Below are 19,911 nucleotides of genomic sequence, written 5' to 3' on the forward strand. Positions count from 1 at the left end.
TCGTGTCTTTGAAATCAAACTCGATGATCCGACGATGCTGGAACAATTGCGGACAATTAAAACCAAAAAAACACTGGACGGCATTTTTTCTTTCATGGAGGGCTACATAAGAAATAAAAATATGGAATCCACGACATTGTTTCTGTATGTGCGCAGTGACAATAGAAACGAGCTGCATTGTTACATGATCCTAACGCTAAGCTCTTGGCCGGAAATGAACTCAATCGGGAGCGATCATTGTACACAGCAATCTCAATTTCTAGCATACCGCAACCAGAACGATTTTATTGTAGTCTGTCCCAAGTTTGGAAATACTAACGGATTTGACTGTTTAAACGGTTGCATAGAAAAGGTTAAAGATATAGTTCCCATCCCGTTTACACAAAGTATCAATGAACACCTCTACCAACAATTCTGCAACAGTGTCCGTGTTCAAACTTCATATAGTTATTATAAAAATCTGTTTGACACAGGAAATCCAATTGCACCAGGTAAAAAGTTAGTTCAGTCTTTATATAACGTTTTGTAGTGATTATGCATTTATGTGCAATTGACCATGCACCAAAACGAAAAGTAGTAAACTTATTGTTTAAACTATTATATTATCTTTAAGAACGATATTTCGATTATGTAGGTCTGCATATACTAAATGTATATACTATAACACACTTAACTAAATAAACTTGCACTAAGATGTGATTCATTAATTAAACTGTATTCTCATTTTAAATGTGAAATTTTACACATACAATTGCAACATTGTAATCATAGTGCAACTTATGAAAACTGGTTACATGTAAGTAAAACATGAACGTTTAACATATTTAGTTTAGTATGAAGTATTCTTCAATATACTGCAAACTTAAAAACTGTTTTCCTTAACTATGTTTATATTGACAGAAGAAATACTACATGAAGATTGCGATGTCCTACTGGTTAAACACTTTCTGTGTCACCATGAATGCACGTACACTACACAATTTGGGTTTATCCGATGCCTTGATGCTAGCTTGAAACTTATAGTCACCAACACAGAGGTAACTATATAACCATCGCGTATCTTTGCAAAAACGTTTAATACATAACTATACGGATGAGTTGTATATTAATGTAAGCTTCTTTCCAAATGAACTTGGCAAGAAAAGTATTATTTTCGCAAAATAACATAAAATTCAACGTCATTTGGCCATGATTTGGCGTGTGATGACTGGGCCAGACTTGTATAGCATTAAATACCATAGCATTTACGTTCGTAAATTACACCAACAAAATAGTTTTGGACATAAACATTCCGGTACTGTTCAGATTGAACACACATGTACACATTGCCAGTATAAACAACCTTATATTTATAGTATTAGACATCGACGCTGCTTGCATACAGCTTTTAAGCTAAACATGTAGATATCATGCAATACATTTGATTTGATACATGAAGGTAACTCCAGCGATGGTTCAAAAGTTAGCGCAGAGCAATCGAATGGTGAAAGACGTTGTTGAGGGCAATTCTGGAATAATCAACGGAGATATGGGGTTTGAAATGGAACAGTTTCATGTAGCTGTTCTAAGCTTAGCAAACATAGGTTCTTATTGTGTATTCAACTTACAATTTACTTAAATATTTAAGAGACATTACCTTCTTAAATTGAAGCTTGCTGTCAAATTATTAAATATTAAATTTACTAAAATATTTAAGTGACATTACCTTCTTAAAGTGCAGCTTGCTGTCAAATTATTAAATATTAAATAACGACGAGTGACAGACACTTAATAACGCTTGTTGTACACTAAATAATTAAGGGAACATCACTGAATGCACCACCAACTATCGTCAAGGTTATACTGCTTTGTTTCAGGTTGTCATAAACCGGAGATTGACGACATTGTTTCGGAGCTACAGAGCATTGACGAGCGTGGTGGCATAGACGCGTGTAGATCAAATTTAATTTTCATAGGCGGACAGTGATGATTGATATTGCACAAAACACAACAAACATCATTCCACCATTTAATGAGTGGCATCAGTATTCAATATTATTATAAAATCACTAAATTGTTTATAACATAGATCTATATGAATTAATGAAGTGAATTTGTGGAGAAACTCAGTGAAACTATTTCAACTTGTTTCTATCTGAGAAAACTGGTTTCCATAGATACGATTACGGAATACATTTGTCTGTTAATCTGTCTGGTTACTGTATTATCATATTAATCTGTTTTATATTTTTAAATATTTCTGATTAGTTTATTGTCATAATATAATGCACTTAGTTTTGTAGCTACTATAATCGAACATTCATTATTTCGTCTGCTTTTCTATTTTAGTATATTCTGTATGGTTAATTTATTATCATATGAGGCTGTTTTATGTTTTTAAATATGTCTGGTTATTGTATTGTCATAATACGGTGAACAGGATTTTTGCCAGTTTTTGTAGCTGGCATATTCGAACATCAAATATTTCGTCTGTTTTTATATTTTAATATAATGTGTCTCGTTATTTTATTGTCATATGAGTCTGTTTATATGTTGTTTAAATATGTCAGGTTATTTTATTGTCAATTGTATTTGCCTTCATTTGTATTTGCCTTCTTGTCACAGTGCTGGAAAATTCTGTTTGCCGGGGTCGGATTGGCATCCGTACTTTTCTAAAGCATTTATCTCACCAAGCTAACTTAAGCGACAATGACTCAACACTTTTGCTCGAATGGACATGCTTAGTATAAGACCCGAGTCCTATCGGGTAATTCCAATCGCTTGTTGAATGATTATTGGTATTAAATATCCGAGTTAAAGTGTTTAATCGCTGGTTGAGTGATTATTATCAAAGGTGAGAAATCACTTTTAAGCGATTATAGGTGTAAAATGTCCGAGTTTAAAAAGTGAAATTCGCTGGTTGACTGATTATTGGTATTAAATGTCGGAGTTGCAAAAGTTAGAAATCGCTGGTTGACCGATTATTTGGTATTAAATGTCCGAGTTGAAAAATGTGATATCGCTGGCTGAGCGATTATCGGTATAAAAAGGTATGTGAAAAGGTGCAATCGCTGGTTGAGCAATAATTGGTATACGAAAGTCGTGTTAATAAGTATAATCACTGGTTGAGCGATAAGTGGTATTAAAGAGTGGTGTAAAAATGTGATCGCTGGTCAAGCGATTAGTAGAACTATGTTTAGTCAGTATATGGTTTCTCCTAGTTCGGTCGCTTGATGAGCAATATCATTTGTATTTGGGCAGGCGGTGTAGCTGTTATAATGGCGTTGCTTTACGTTGGTAATTTAACTTTCACCTCCGGTAGGCACAATGTTCAAGTAGCCGGGACCAACTAGTCAATCGCCGATCTTTCGGGACTCGTGGTTACCACCAGCTGTTTTTGTTTAACGCTACCGCCATTATATCCCATGCCGCCATTATATCCCACTTGTTTATTTGCATAATATGTTAAATAGCTCTGTTAGTAAATACTTTTTACATTCTAGTATATGTGTGTGATGTTTATCGAGAGGCGAAATATATTGAAATCATGCCATTAAACTAGTTAACTGAAGAAATGTAGTTGTGTTTAATCGTTGCAGACGTATAATAAATAACGTATGTTTATACACTTTCTTCTCTTAAATATAGTGTTTTATTTTACAAATGTGTTTGTTAAGTATATGCAAATTTCTAAGATACCATTTGCGTATTAGCCTATTTTGTATTAGGCGCGGGGGGGGAATAATATTTGTTATATTACCTGTAAATATTCTTATTGACAAAAATGGGATATTTCCACAATAACATACAAACTACAGGACATTAAGTGCGTTTTTCAAAGTATGAAATCAGTTAACGTGTCCAACGAGTGGGAAAGCGGAAATCATCCGACCAGAACCGACAGATAATATGCACATCTCCTCTTGGTAGTGAAGCTTCCCATAAAGTTTAATTGAATTCCGGTCATTAATTGCTAAGATATTGCCCGGAAAAAAATTGTGCACGGACGGACGGACACACACACAAACAGATGAAGCGGCAACTATATGCTCTCCCCAAAAATTTTGGGGTAACATAAAAAAATTATTTGTTTAAAAGAACAAGGTATTGTGAAAGCTGGTTAGATCTTGTAAAAATTCAAAACAGTTACAAGACCTCATATCCTTCTGATTTTTTAGCTCGGCTGTTTTCGGAGAAAACCCAAGGTATTGCCATAGCCTGCTCGCCGTCCGCGGGCGTCGTGCTAAAGCCTTTACATTTGCTCTTAAATCAAAGTGCTTCCACCTACAACTTTGAAACTTCATATGATGATGCACCTTGATGAGTTCTACACTCCACACCCATTTTGGGGTCACTAGATCAAAGGTCAAGGTCACTGTGACCTCTAAAAAAATTATAAAAAAAAAAAAAATCTGACAAACTTTCATTTATTAAAAAATGCACCCGCAGCCGAGCGTTGGAACCCGTTATGCGGAGCTCTTGTTTTATAATTAAAATGGGTTTCTTAACAAGTCACTTCATGTTGTGATATATATTCCCTACAGTGACATTTTTGAAGTTATTATTTTAAAAAAGCAAGAACATACTGATGATTCACTTCGAGGGAAATCAGGGCATCTGTTTATAGACATATCTCCATGTATTAGTTTTATTGGAGATATATATCAGTGAGGTCACTGTTTGAGTCTTCCACAGTTAAGCATTTAATTGCAAATAATTTGTTAGTTTTAGAGTTTAAAACCATTATTTTTGGCTTTAAAGGGGCCTTTTCACAGATTTTGGCATTTTTTTAACTTATTCATTAAATGCTTTATATTGATAAATGTAAACATTGGATCGTAAAAGCTCCAGTAATAAATCAAGAAAAAAATAAAAAAAGGAAAAGAACATTGCCCGGAGCAGGTTTCGAACCAGTGACCCCTGGAGTCCTGCCAGAGTCCTGAAGTAAAAACGCTTTAGCCTACTGAGCTATTCCGCCGAGTACACATTCTTGACGTATTTTATACCTTAAATAAGCAATCTTCGTAGTTTCACAAAATTTAACGACAAAAACAGAACTCTCCAAATTATTCAATCGTTTCGCATTGCAACGCTTTATAATTTTTAGGTTTTAAAATCGTCAAAAGATGCATATAATGGCTATATTAGAGCATGGTTAATGTTCAGTATTACTGTTTCCTCACAAATATCATAACTAAAACGAAAACTTACGAATCTGAAACAACTTTTTTCAATTTTGTCAATTTACCAAAGCGTGAAAAGATCCCTTTAACACAAGTGTTTGCAGTTGTCAGCATTTAAAACATAGAACATATCTGTTTAGCTAAAATGCAATTAAAATGGATGGTTCCAATCAGTTGACCGACAGTGATAATATGGTCTTCATTAAATAATCAGGGTAAAATAAGTACCGCTCTCTGAGTGCATTGTTATATTCCATCTAATTGAGTGCTAATGATTATAATTGAGTGATTTAACTGCTCCAAAATTAAGAGTGCATAATTCGATTGAACAAAATAATGTAATTGGAGTATATACTAAAAGAAAAAGTTGAATGTTCACTAATGAATATTACAATAAATATGCAATTACAAAAATATTATATTATCTTGTATGTTCCTTATATCCTAATTTTAATGACAAGTAATAATGATGATAACCATGGTCATTATTATTTTTTAATCATTTTATTAATTTACTGTAATTAATTACTACTGCACTATTTCTTTAGTTTGTTTTCACCTCATAACAATAATAAATAATAATATGATAATGAACATCATCATTATAATTTATAACTATTAAATCATTTATAAATTGTATAATTGTGATTATTGTTAACTTGCAATTACATGTACATTTAGTATGTTTTTCGCCTTTACTGTTGACCACAAGTTGTCAAAATGCATATTTTTTATGAAAAACGTTTTAAAAAAAATGAATAACATAAATTAAAAATTTATTTAAAAGATAAAAACATTGTAAAACATTTTTCTGAATACACAATTTTGAAGATTAATCTCTGTTATTTACAAATAATGCTTTGATATTTTATATTTACCAACTTTTTCATAAGAAAAATTATTTCTACTATCTGATTTCCCAAACCAAAGTATTCATTGAAAATTTGAACTTGTACAATTCAAATTGTTCATAAAATTAAAGTAGCATTACTACTCAAAATCAACAAAAAGTTCGTACAATATTTCGTAAAATAAAGCTTAACAATTAAATATCATTGTTCCTTATGGCCATTGTCGAAATTTCAACGCCAGATGTTGTCTGGTAAAATAGATGTTTGTGGATACAAAATAATCGTTTTTATTATGGTTTTAACATGGTACCATTTTATTGTTCGTGTGTCATATCAATAGATATATTGGCAGGAAATTAACATGGAATTTATTGTGATCACAAATTGATAAAAACGAGCATTTTGTATCTACAAAAGTCTATGTTATCATACCACATCTAGCGTTGAAATTGTGGCTATTGCTATAAGGAACACTGATTATTTAGGTGTTAACTTTATTTTACGAATTTTTTTTACGAAATTTCGTTGATTTTGAGTGTTATAGAGACTTTAACTTCTTTATATATTTAAACAATTACCAAATTAAGTATGTGTGGATATGGTCCCTGATAATACCAATATATGTTGAACAGATGATTATGGAAAAGAAATCATGTTTTTTCTTTATTCAGTAAATTTAACAAAATTTCCCCTAACCAAGATTACATAAATTGAAAAGTACAATATACAATACTTTCCTGTTGCTTGGTGATAATATAAATATAAACAATTGTTTTTGTTTTTAGTGTGAAAGTTAGCTCACACTTATGTTACAGACCATATTTTGCAAATCAGTATGTGCTTAGAAGCCTTAGGTACGGTATGGAAAGACAACCACTGCCTGTTGCAGCAGACGACAAATGCCATTCTCCTAGCAGAGTTGTCGTTCGTGCCTCAACATAAATGTGAATGTGATGAACCGCTGTGTATTGGTACACTGCAGAGGGTTTATATGACTTATAGTATTTAACAGCTTGTAAAACGAGATTGGCAAGTCTGGTGTTTATCATTGAAATCTGTACATATTGGCTGCTTTCAGGGAAAACGGGGCTTAATGCATGTCAAATAAGATTAGCCTGTGCATACTGATTAGCCTGTGCAATGCGCAAAAGCTAATCAAGGACGACATTTTACAACAGCGAACACCTACATTGCCTTCAGCGCTTTGATTTATTAATGCTTTTTTATGCCCTCGGTATGATCACAGCTTGTTATCAAGTTAACATAAATTGGTGTTCACAAACAGTCAATATCCTTTTTCCTATTTTCTGTGAGTATAAAAGACAATATTCTTCAGCAAAATTAGTTATCTTGATAAGAAAATATTGCTTTTGCTTTCATGTTACTAAATAAAATTACAAGAATAAATATTTTTATTAAATTTATATTCGGTTGATATTTAAGTGTCAAATGTTCATGCTAGGAGTACTGTAACTTGGACATATGGTTTGTTTCAGTTGGCATGTGCAATTAAAACATAGTTTAAGGAATTTCTGTGACATTTTTATCTGCCTTCATTTATTATAGCTGACTGAGCACTAGTTAAGTTCATTTTTGTCTGCATCTGTGAATTGATTAAAAGCACATTATCACTGTATCAACACCAGGGTACGGGCACATAGAAGTTATACTTGATAATTGGGTTAAATTAACAAGGATGCATGTTGTCATTTATTTACTTGGATCCAACTGTTTGATCGATATTTCAGGCAGGAGTGTTTTTTCCAAAGTTATCTGGGTTATCCTCTATTGCCCTCCTTAACCCTCCCCCACCCGCTGTGGGTTAAGGGTGCAGCTCAAAAAATGAATTTTAGATCAACCCTGAACACTAATTGTCAGAAGCATATCTTCATCTAGAATCAATGGACATTTTTGTATCTAGGCAGAAGATGCAATCATGAGAATTTTGAAAAGAAAATTCACATGGTTGCATATTGATCCAATGTGCACATTTCTAGGCTGAAGATAAGATAAAACTCATTAATAGTTTTTTTTCTGGAATACAACTTGTTCAGCCATCGATAATATGTCAAAGCGCTTGCCAGAGATTATCTAAATTGCAGGAAGAAGCGCGTGGTTAGGTACCAGGACCGTATATGAAAGGTCAATATCACACTTTAATATCAATGGTCAACACATGGCTTGTAGAGAATCTTCAATCATCATGAATGCACTTTAAAATAACTATGTAGAAAATCTACCAGCACAGAACAATTAAAACATGTTAAAGGGCATTTTTACGTGTTTCTTACTATCTCAAAAATAACTTTATTGATGGGCTATCTTTGTGACATTTGAACTGTTGTTGAAATTAAAACAGTAAACAAGTTGTTCAAGTTACAAGAAAAAACTGTTTTCTGTTAAAATCGTGATACATTGAGAGTGTTATGTCATCTTGCTAATATTTTTTTAGCCTTTTAACTGCCATAAATTGAGTTATTATATTGGTAAAAGTACTGTATGTATTATACACATATGATTTATTTTATACAGCTCCCAATCATTTTTATGCCCCCTTTCGAAGAAAAGGGGGCATATAGTGAATGGACTGTCCGTCTGTCTGTATGTCCATCTTTCCGTCACACTTTGCGTTTAGGTTTCGAAAAATGCTCATAACTTCTATGTCCCTTGAGATATAACCTTCATATTTGGTATGCATGTGTATATCAGGCCTTGCCATACGCACACAAATTTTTACTCCTGTGACCTTTACCTTGAAATTAGGGTCCGCGTTAAGGTATCGAAATCTGTATTAAGGTTTCGAAAAATGCTCATAACTTCTATGTCCCTTGAGATATAACCTTCATATTTGGTATGCATGTGTATATCAGGACTTTCCATACGCACACAAATTTGTACCCCTGTGATCTTTACCTTGAACTTTGGGTCCGCGTTTAGGTTTCGAAATCTGCATTTAGGTTTCGAAAAATGTTCATAACTTCTATGTCCCTTGAGATATAACCTTCATATTTGGTATGCATGTGTATATGGACAAGGCCTTTTTCCATACCAACAAAAAATTGACCCTGTGACCTTGAACTTGAAGTTAGGGTCCGCGTTTAGGTTTTGAAATCTGCGTTTAGGTTTTGAAAAATGCTCATAACTCCTATGTCCCTTGAGATATTACCTTCATATTTGGTATGCATGTGTATACGGACAAGGCCTTTCCATACGCACACAAATTTTAACCGCTGCGACCTTGACCTTGAACTTAGAGTCTGCGTTTAGGTTTCGAAATCTGCGTTTAGGTTTCAAAAAAATCTCATAACTTCTATATAGCGTTTATAGGGGGCATAAGTCATCCTATGGTGACAGCTCTTGTTATTTATGATAATGATTTATTTTATGTTATGTAATATTATTTTGTTACTAAGCAGATTCTATACCTATGTATGTATAATTTTATAATATGTAAGATAAAACACTATTTGTTCCATTTAGCTAACAAATCCTTTATGTTTTCAGTTGACAATGTACTCAGAGACTGCCATAATAAGCTACATGTACGTCGCACAAGATCATTCATGGAACCTCTATTGCCTGAAACAATGTGGAAAGCTGTACAAGTGTGACAACACAATTTTATCGCCAGATATGACGTAAGTTTCGTTTTTAAATGTGTACATTTTTAAATGATTACAATGAAAACTGATTTTGTAAACAAAGCTTACCTATCATGTTTTGAATAGACACATATCGTATTAATTTTACGCGGTGTATGGATGCATAATTAAAAATATGTATAAGTTGGTCATGCATAATATTCAATTTTCTTGTCAGGATTCACTGAAATAAATAATATATCAACAAATGTACATTTGCGTCTGTGATTGAGCATTATTTCTCATGAACCTCTGTATATATTTTCAAATTTCTTAAACATGTATTTATATGGATATAATAATATATTGGGACCTGGATTCAGACTTTACAAGACGTCTTTGAACAGATTTGTGTTAGTGAGAACTTTTTATGCCCCCTTTCGAAGAAAAGGGGGCATATAGTGATCGGACTGTCCGTCTGTCTGTCCGTCTTTCCGTCACACTTTGCATTTAGATTTCGAAAAATGCTCATAACTTCTATGTCCCTTGAGATATAACCTTCATATTTGGTATGCATGTGTTTATGGACAAGGCTTTCCATACGCACACATTTTTGTACCCCTGTGACCTTGACCTTGAACTTAGGGTCCGCGATTAGGTTTCGAAATCTGCGTTTAGGTTTCGAAAAATGCTCATAACTTCTATGTCCCTTGAGATATAACCTTCATATTTGGTATGCATGTGTATATGGACAAGGCTTTTCTATACGCACAAAAATTTCGACCCTTGTGACCTTGACCTTCAACTTAGGGTCTGCGTTTAGGTTTCAAAATCTTCGTTTAGGTTTAGAAAAATGCTCATAACTTCTACATGTATGTCTCTTGAGATATAAACTTCATACTTGGTAAGCATGTTTATATGGACAAGGCCTTTCCATACGCACACATTTTTTTACCCACGTGACCTTGACATTGAACTTAGGGTCCGCGTTTAGGTTTCGAAATCTGCGTTTAGATTTCGATAAATGCTATAACTTCTATCAAAGCGTTTATAGGGGGCATATGTTATCCTATGGTGACAGCTCTTGTTGTTTTATATCCTTGTTTAGAATCAACAACACCATTTACCAATCTACTCGCTCTATTTTCGCTGATTTACTTGATGGAGAAGAGGAAGAAATATCACTGCAATTGACTTCTGATACAGTCTACATTTTAAAGGATTCTGACGTGATACTGCAACAAAACCAGCAATGTCACTGTGCCTTTGTATTTGAAGGAAGTATTATAATTGCGGTAGAAACAGAGGGTATTGTCACAATGTTTTTGTATCAGGAGATAAATGGTTTAGCCAAAGAAAATAACTTTAAAACAATTGTCTTTGGAAAAAAACGATATTCATCTTTGGAGATCGACACATCATTTGGAATTGACGAACAGGCGATTCAAATGTATATTGTGCCAACAGAACATTCAAGGAAACTACCAACCAGTGTCTCCTAAAGTGTGTTATGCATTAATAACACGCTATTTCAGCAATTATTTGGAAGTGAAATAGCGCTTTTACGGTCCCCACGGTCCCCAGTTCTCCTGATATGTTAACCAAGTGGACATGTCTCTTACGTCGCACTTTATCAATTTGAAAAAGTTGAAGTAGGAGATTCAATATTGAGCAATACCCGTACAGCCAATTCCACTTGTGTGGGGTTTTGTGAGATGTCATTTGGTGTTCCCTTTTTGCTTCTTATTGAATATAGTAATTTAACAACAACTTCTGAACATGGACAGCAGTCTTCGGACCACTCACCTTGTTTATTGGTCCTGGATCGATCTGGAAGCGCCCCTCTGTTCACACCAGATGATACCAGCACTCTGCCCGTGATGTCGAAATCTATGGTTGATGGGCCAATCAAAGCTGTTTGTAGTGTGGCGGACAAGGTGTATGTTTCAACTGGACGCAATCTTTTGGAATATTCGTTTAACAACATGAATGGAGAAGAATAGGCCATTGTTCCTGCGCTTAGCATTACTAAAGTCTTGGAATACAGAAATGTTATACACATCATCAGGGAAGTAAAAGAGGGATTTTTTACTGTTTCAGGTTAGTTTATGTTAGTATATGTGATGCAATTTTTACATTATTATTCTTCATTTTTGTATGAAAGTTTTTTGTTTTGTTTTTATGAAAAAGACATTTAACAATTAAAACTGCGGTATGTGAACTGTGATTTAACGTTTATGTCAGATAAATAAGATTGTGAGTCTGTCTGAAATTCTTTCCGTTATGAAATACACCAGAAACAGGAAGCTTACACTGTTACAATAAAAGAAAATTAAAAATATTATATTTATTTTTTGTATGTGAAACATAAGAGAATGTAATCAGGAAAGTAAACACGGACGAAAGAAACGTTGTAAAATACCCGATAATCAGAAACTGTGTTCGCTAATGTTAAACAGGATATCAACTTTAAACTTAATGCTTAGATAGACCTAAAAATGCAATTAGTGCAAAAAAAGGTTTTAGTATTGCTTCCATATATATATATATATATATATATATATATATATATATATATATATATATATATATATATATATATATATGCATTTACCCACGAAGAATGCCTTATTGTTTTCATCATATATATATAAGACATAGAAGCCGTAAAAGTAATTGGTTATATCACGAGTAGTTTTGGGGAACACAATCTGTGAACAAATACAAACTTGCATGTTAATTTTCATATTGATAAAATAGAATGGTAACACATATTGTGTATTCAGTTATTATGTTTTATGTATATCCATTGCTGCAGTTGAACATATAACGCTATGGCATTAATTGCGCCGTTGCCGTCTATACCAAATTCCTTCTACCGTGTACCAGCCGCATAAAGTAGCTAAACGCAGAAATAGCCATGCATTTACCCACGAGGAATGCCTTATAAGTTGACGAATCGCCTGGACCAGTCCACTGCCAAAGCCAGATATTGCGATTATCTTTCGAACACTGATGGGCGATACGGTAACGTCACCGAACCGACTAGGGCATAGATACAACCGCGGAGGCGGTGTCTTACCTACTAAATCTCTAAACATCCTATTTACCCGTTGAAGGGAGTATCTTGACAAAGGGCTTAGTTTTAGAACAATATCAACAATTATAGACCAAATCTCACGCGGCAAGTTCACATGGCGGTTTTGGTGAACGTGTTTTCGGTTCGTTTAAACTCTACCATTTCTCTCTATCGCGTAATGTCACTGGTATTGGTCGATCCCAGGTCGCCAGCGCTCAGGTCATCACCGCCAGCGCTCAGGTCATCACCGCCAGCGCTCAGGTCATCACCGCCGACGTTCAGTTCATCACCGCCTGCGTTCAGGTCATCACCGCCAGCGCTCAGGTGATCACCGCCAGCGCTCAGGTCATCACCGCCAGCGCTCAGGTTATCACCGCCAGCGTTAAGGTCATCACGCCAGCGCTCAGGTTATCACCGCCAGCGCTCAGGTTATCGCCGCCAGCGTTAAGGTCATCACCGCCAGCGTTCAGGTCATCACCGCCAGCGCTCAGGTCATCACCGCCAGCATTCACGCTCAGGTCATCACCGCCAGCGCTCAGGTTATCACCGCCAGCGTTAAGGTCATCACTGCCAGCGCTCAGGTCATCACCGCCAGCGTTCAGGTCATCACCGCCAGCGCTCAGGTCATCACCGCCAGCGCTAAGGTCATCACCGCCGACGTTCATGTCATCACCGCCAGCGTTAATAATAACCAAGGGCAACCTTATGCTCACCGGCGCCCTCTGGGTAATGTCCAAGTATTATTAGAGGGTAACGGCTTGAAAGACATGAACTTCCATCCGGACTTATCAATGTAGTGGCACTATTCCTAGTCGACACTATTAAAATCTGCATATTATACAGCCGCGACATCGCTTGCAATGTTATTTGGTCACCGTATTCATATTCTGTAGACATCCGCGACAAATAATTTCGTGGTTGCTCAAGTATTGAGTTCCACCAGTTTGCTCCACAAATCCTATAACCAAGTACGGGTGTTTGCCTCAAAAAGGTTACTACGTCTTGTCTAAGCGTTTATTCCGACCTATGTATTCCATACAGGCGTAGGTGATATGAAACAGCTGCAAACTGACAGTTTCCGTTCCCAATAGGATCCATTACGACGGGCAATCCGAATTCCGATCTCAAGTTTTCAAGCTGAGACAATTTTGTTGCAGCTATGCAATATTGTTTTCGATGTAACCGTTTCTTGTTGGATGCACCAGTTGATGTACACGTATATTGTGTGAGGTTGCTTACGTGGTACCATTTTTCTTCCGAACGGGCAGATTGTCCTGCTCGAGCAGATTCGGGGACACGATATTTAATTTTGTACATGTTTGTTTTCATAGATCGCTTCTGTATCACCCCATCTACTGCCCATATTCTCCTATTTAATAAACCTTTTTTCTTATAGCGTAACACCACTGAGTCTCCAATATTATAAATCGGTGTTTTGTTTGCCTTCTCTTGAGCTCTGTCGTTTCGCCTATTACACTGTAGTGTGGCGACTTTTGCGGCATCTCTTAGTTTCTTTATTTAGCTTTGAATTGTCATTATAAGGATCCCTTCCATAGTAAACTTCATGCGGTGACTTCCATGCTAGACATTCTTTTGGGTCATTGTTTAGTATACGTTAATACTCTGGTAGCTGTTTTGCCCAGTTTATACCAAAGCTATTCGCATGCGTCAAATCGTAGGCAATCTTTTGCTTCAATGTTTTATGCATCCTTTCAACTTTCCCCTGACTTTGAGGGTGATAAGGGCGACTTTTGGTATTCTTTATATTGAGAACTTTCAACAACCGTTTTACTTCCCCATCGAATTCACGTTCTCTATCATGCTGAATTATTTTTGGTTTACCGAATTCTGCAAATATGCGACTAAAATGTTTAGTGATTACATCGGCTGATTTGCTAGGTATAGCTCGTAACCACACAACCCGACTAAATATATCCATTACGCTTAGAATGAATTTACACTTTTCTTTATTGTATATACATGTAACTGCATGTCTCTGCATATCGACGAGATCGATTTGAAGTATATCGTGCACAGAACTGCTGCACACATGCTTTAGATGGGCTTTGTTCAAAAACTTTGCTTTTCTGTTCTGATAATCCGGCAGTTTAGAAATAACTTGCTTTATCTTTGCCTCTGAAACTCCAGTATATCTTCGTTTTAACAGATGATATAACCTTCTCACACCAATGCCTTTACTTTTATGGTAATTATGAGTTATAACTTTGCTGCATTTTGATTCACACAAAAGCTCTTTTCCCTTATAGTACAGTCGATTATTTTCAATCGAATAAAACTCTTTGTTTCTGTGAAATCTTCGCAGTGTAGATCGTTCTAAGGGTGTCCTTTCTGCAACCGGTACATAATAGGTCCCTTCCGATACCGCTTCGAACATGATCCTATACTCTGTATCGGACATTAGCCCGCACGTCCTCCAGCCCTTTGCTAGCGCCATCACAATCGGCAACAGCAAACATATCGACCTGAAATAAAGCGTTATTTTTATGTTAGTTAACAACAATAAACTAAAACTCTGTTAATGGTTCTATTATCTTATTACTTTTACTAATGTGTTTTATCAACGTTAAACTGTTGTAATATTTTTAGAATACCTTTTTTTTCGAAAAATCGCAAAATACGGAAATTTCAATAATTATTATAAGACCTCAATCAACAAACAATAGAGCTCACTGTTTACCAAGCTTGACATAAAAGTACACTGCTGACATTATTCCAATTAAAACGTTATGGTTACGACGTCATTTCCCCTGACCTGCACCGGCCGATTATATGAGACATTAATTGTGCGTTCCCTGATTCCATAGCAAGCGAAACATATTTTCCCCATGCGATCGCACATGTAATAAGCATTTGGTAATACGATGGATGGACAAAGTGTCAAGTAAATTCGTCAAGTACTTTTATAATGATTGAAACACTCTAGATGCTTTGGGGCTGACCCTCGTACCCCCTTATCTCAACATTTTACAGTATTGTTTAAATTAATGTATCGCGAGCCACGCGCACTGAGTTAAAGGGCGAATACTCTTATGATTTTGTCGGAGCAGAAGTCAAAATCTGCCTCCGGGGTGAATACTATCGATTGTTTCCATTGGCTTATTTAATACAGAGCGTGTGATAACGAATTGCGACGGCACGTGCGCTTCATTAAATTAGCCAATGAAAAAACTCGAAGTATTCAGTCCGGTGGCAGCATTATACTTCTGCTCCGACAAATTCATTTAGAGTAGTCGCCCTTTAACGCTCGCGATACGTTAATTGGCGACGTCGACGGCTTTTGATTTGACGTCATGGATGTCGCAAAATTTCCGCTAGAAAATTGAATAATAACAATATATGCATTCATTAATTAAAATATATTCCGCCATAGAAAAGTGATATTTCACCGTGGAGTAGGCAGGCGATGCAAAGATGTTCCATTTCTGAATTTAAGATTTCTAATTTTCGCATATAAACTTTATTAGAGTATGTTGAATCCAAATAGGAAATAGATAATGAAATCGGTCCTGGTCTCGATGTTTTAAGGAAAATACTAGTTGCGACAATCATACGTTTTTCTGATACATATACTTTTCATGTTAAATGCATTTTATAATAATAGTTAAACCATTTAGTAAATAGACGGGATTTATGTACCAATTTGAATATTTCGTTTAAAGACTATTAGCAACGTCTTAAAGATACAAGAAAATGAACAACCAATAATATTGCACCCGTGTCCTACGTTTTGAAGAAATAAAATGTTCGCCTCGGACAACAACAAATAATTTTTAGCGTCATTGTTTTTTATTTTTGTAATCGCCTTTCAAAATAAAATATCTTCTTTAACATTTAAAAAAAGTCAAAATTCACCAACAAAGGCCATGCAAATGACGTTTACTTTATGTATATGACTTTGCAAAGCTTTTAATGAAATCAGGGTATATAAAGGTATGCTATAGTTACCATGGTTTAATCACACAAGCGATCGTATATATATTCATGCCTAGTCCATATAAACGGACTCCCAGAGCCTTTGATAATTTTTGCTATGGCGGCTCTGACAGTCCATATGCACCCCTTCATAAACATGGGTGCAGTTCAGCGCAGCGAATCCGTGCGCTTCACTAAACAGACGTCGTTCGAGACAAATTGAGGAAAATAATGAATAAACTTCATAAACATGTTAAATTTACCTGAATGGCAACCTACGGATGTTATCCTTTGCATGCACCCTATAAAAACACGACGATGTTTCAACACACTTTGCTCGCTGACATGTTTATGTTTAAATTTGAAACAGTGTATTCTGTATCGAATACCACATCGTTATCGACTTTATAGGCTGGAGCACATAACCCGACGTGCAAAATATTATGTACTGCGACCTAACCAATATTGGGTCAATTTTCCAATATGGCGGATACAGCGTACAAAACAAAACCTAAGTCAATAATATCAATTATTTCTTGCTTTAATGGTACCATTTAGATAAGTTTGTGGTTTAAATAGGTAAACTTTAATAAGTTCTTGCAGTTTCAGTGTTCCTTAACCCTTGCATTGTTGATAACATTTTGCACCCATGGACAAGAGAGAGCGCATTGCAACTCGAAGCAGCCTATTGGGCTATAAAGCTTAGAGTTGAATTATTGCAACTATATTCATGCCCTAATAAAATCAAACATAAAAATAATTACCTCAAAATCAGCATCGCTGTCTTCATGGTTCTTTCTCTAGTAAGTGTGCCAAAATGAAATCCCAGATAAGTTGGATAAGAAGACTTCATGCAATTAAATTATAATCGCGAATAATGTTCGCATCTTGTAGAAACATGAATAGTCTAAACTAAATGTCAACCGTATGGACGATCTCATTTTGCTGCCATTTTAAGACCTTCGTACCGTGGCTGACATCTGACATCTGTCAATTCGTGATTTCATGTTTGTGACATCAAAGCAGGTGCGGTTCCAGGGTTTTCGAATAGGGGGGGGGGGGGCGTAGGTAAAGTTTTACAGGGGGTGGATACTTTAGTGAAAAATTGACAACCCTAAAACGGTTGATAGTAGCTTATGATATCCAATTCCATGCGCCGCAGGCAATTTTTTGGGGTTAACCAACCCTTGGCATTGATTTTAAGGCCCCAAATTTGCACATTTTAATAAAAAAAATCTTGGATAATTTTAGGGGGGGGGGGCGCACGCCGCTTCCGCCCTCCTAAATCCGCCCTTGCCAAGGTCCCAAAATGTTCAGGGGAACACCAAAACGACACATTTGTTTCACAACTGAGAATATTGGAAAATAATCTGGTGAAATTAACATAAATGGAATTAAGAAAAATGACATAAATATATTCAACTGTGCAAATATGCACATTTTAATTAAAAAAAATCTTGGATAATTTTAGGGGGGGGGGGGCGCACGCCGCTTCCGCCCTCCTAAATCCGCCCTTGCCAAGGTCCCAAAATGTTCAGGGGAACACCAAAACGACACATTTGTTTCACAACTGAGAATATTGAAAAATAATCTGGTGAAATTAACATAAATGGAATTAAGAAAAATGACATAAATATATTCCGATTTCTATGAAGAATTGTCGTTTGTATCTTATTTTTGTCAATGACAACAGTAATGTATGTGTCGCTTAAGAGACTTTTTTCAGCTACTGAACTTATCTTATCGCCGTACAAGAATATTGAATGGACACAGACCCTAGTGCAAGCCTTTCTTCAAATTTAGGTAGGAAAATCGGATAGCATGTTCAGTTAACTGGTAATTACGACCGACACGGAGTCCTTGTCATTTGAGCCTGATTACTGACGTTGGGTGTAAAGCCGTTCACAGAGTAAAGTGAGCTGTATTCGGCGATAATTTGATTATGGGTTTAGTACCTGATGCATTGCGCAGCTGCACCCGAACGACCACCCGTTTAAGAAGAGAACCCGCAATTCCTGGCAGTTTTCATAGAAAGGCATTTTCCTTTGCCGGCCCCATAATTACCCAAAGAGCTGAGCACAGATGTTGGGACCAGAGGTCCCGGTGTGATCCTGGATCGATGAATTTATCCAAGAATATTCGCCTTCTATCGCTGATTCAAAGATGGCAAAGCTGTCAGTCTCCAGCAGAAATACCGAGGCATTCACATGTTGTTCTACCCAGACGGTTCCTGTCAGACTGACCTTATATAACCAAAGTTGTCGAAACGGCCTTAAACCCAAAGCAAAAACTTACGGGCCCCTCGCTTTTCCGATTTCCGACCAATTTAAAACAAGGATTTTGTCATTTTTGACTACAGCTTAACGTTTTTGGTCGAAAATGAATAAATATCACCGCATCGGTCGATCTTCACCGCAGCTGACAATGATGGACAATACTGACCACAACTGACCATTTCGGACAATACTAACTAAAAACTGACCATTCTGGTGGAAGTCGGCCCAAATAAACCTCGTCGGTTAATCTAGATCTAACCTGAAAGTTTTAATCATTTTTACTTTAACTTTTCATTTTAACTTGACTTACAAAGGTGTGCGACATTTATCGTTAATGTTGCGACATATATCGGCAGTTGAAATTTTTAAGACATTTATCGTTAAAGTTGCGACATATATCGTCAGTAGGATTTTGCGACATTTATCGTTCCTTGCGACATTTATCGTCAACGTTGCGACAAATCTCGTAGCCTGCGACATATAACGGCGATGCGACATTTAACGGCGCTACAATGTGTTTCTCACAACCGGCACCAATACTTCCAAACGCTTATGACTTAATGTTCGCAACTTGACGTATGTAACGTTACTTATAGTAATTTATAATATTTGTGAACATAAGTTGCAGTTCTGAATCTGGTGACACCCTTTGAATACCTGTTTCATCTTTTAAATCTTTGCTTCTCGGGATGGTGTAACTATATACTTACATCATTCTTAGACTTACGTACATCTGTTATATATTATATGTATATAATAGTATGTTTTTACTGAAGAACTCTAATTTACTAGTTTATTGGAATATATTTAATGAATTTTAGACGCGCTGCATTGCTTTAAACCTATTTGAGTTTAGCCCAGAATCTACAATGAATTAAGATTGTGTGCGTATAGTTAGTTTAGTTTAAGAATTACATCAGCTAGTTAAACGGGACCCAGATTAATGTGAGAAAAAAAGACAAACTCAATAAAGTTCATTCCACGACTTAATCGACGGTGATTTCCTGAAAACATTGTTTATGAATGTAT

General features: G+C 35.8%; 1 protein-coding gene across 1 annotated transcript in view; it reads left to right on the forward strand.

Moving 5' to 3' along the window:
* LOC127849715 (uncharacterized) overlaps window positions 1-3,156 on the forward strand; it is an 11,819-nt gene extending 8,663 nt beyond the window's left edge. Inside the window, exons 5-8 of the mRNA XM_052382461.1 lie at window positions 1-491; window positions 901-1,037; window positions 1,439-1,583; window positions 1,857-3,156. The exon at window positions 1-491 is cut by the window's left edge and continues 13 nt beyond it. Coding sequence (XP_052238421.1) covers window positions 1-491; window positions 901-1,037; window positions 1,439-1,583; window positions 1,857-1,966 — 883 coding nt within the window. The 3' untranslated portion in view covers window positions 1,967-3,156. The remainder of the gene's footprint in view (window positions 492-900; window positions 1,038-1,438; window positions 1,584-1,856) is intronic.
* The last annotated feature ends 16,755 nt before the right edge of the window (window positions 3,157-19,911 follow it).

This window comes from Dreissena polymorpha, chromosome 11 (assembly GCF_020536995.1).
Source record: "Dreissena polymorpha isolate Duluth1 chromosome 11, UMN_Dpol_1.0, whole genome shotgun sequence".
Lineage (NCBI taxonomy): Eukaryota > Metazoa > Mollusca > Bivalvia > Myida > Dreissenidae > Dreissena > Dreissena polymorpha.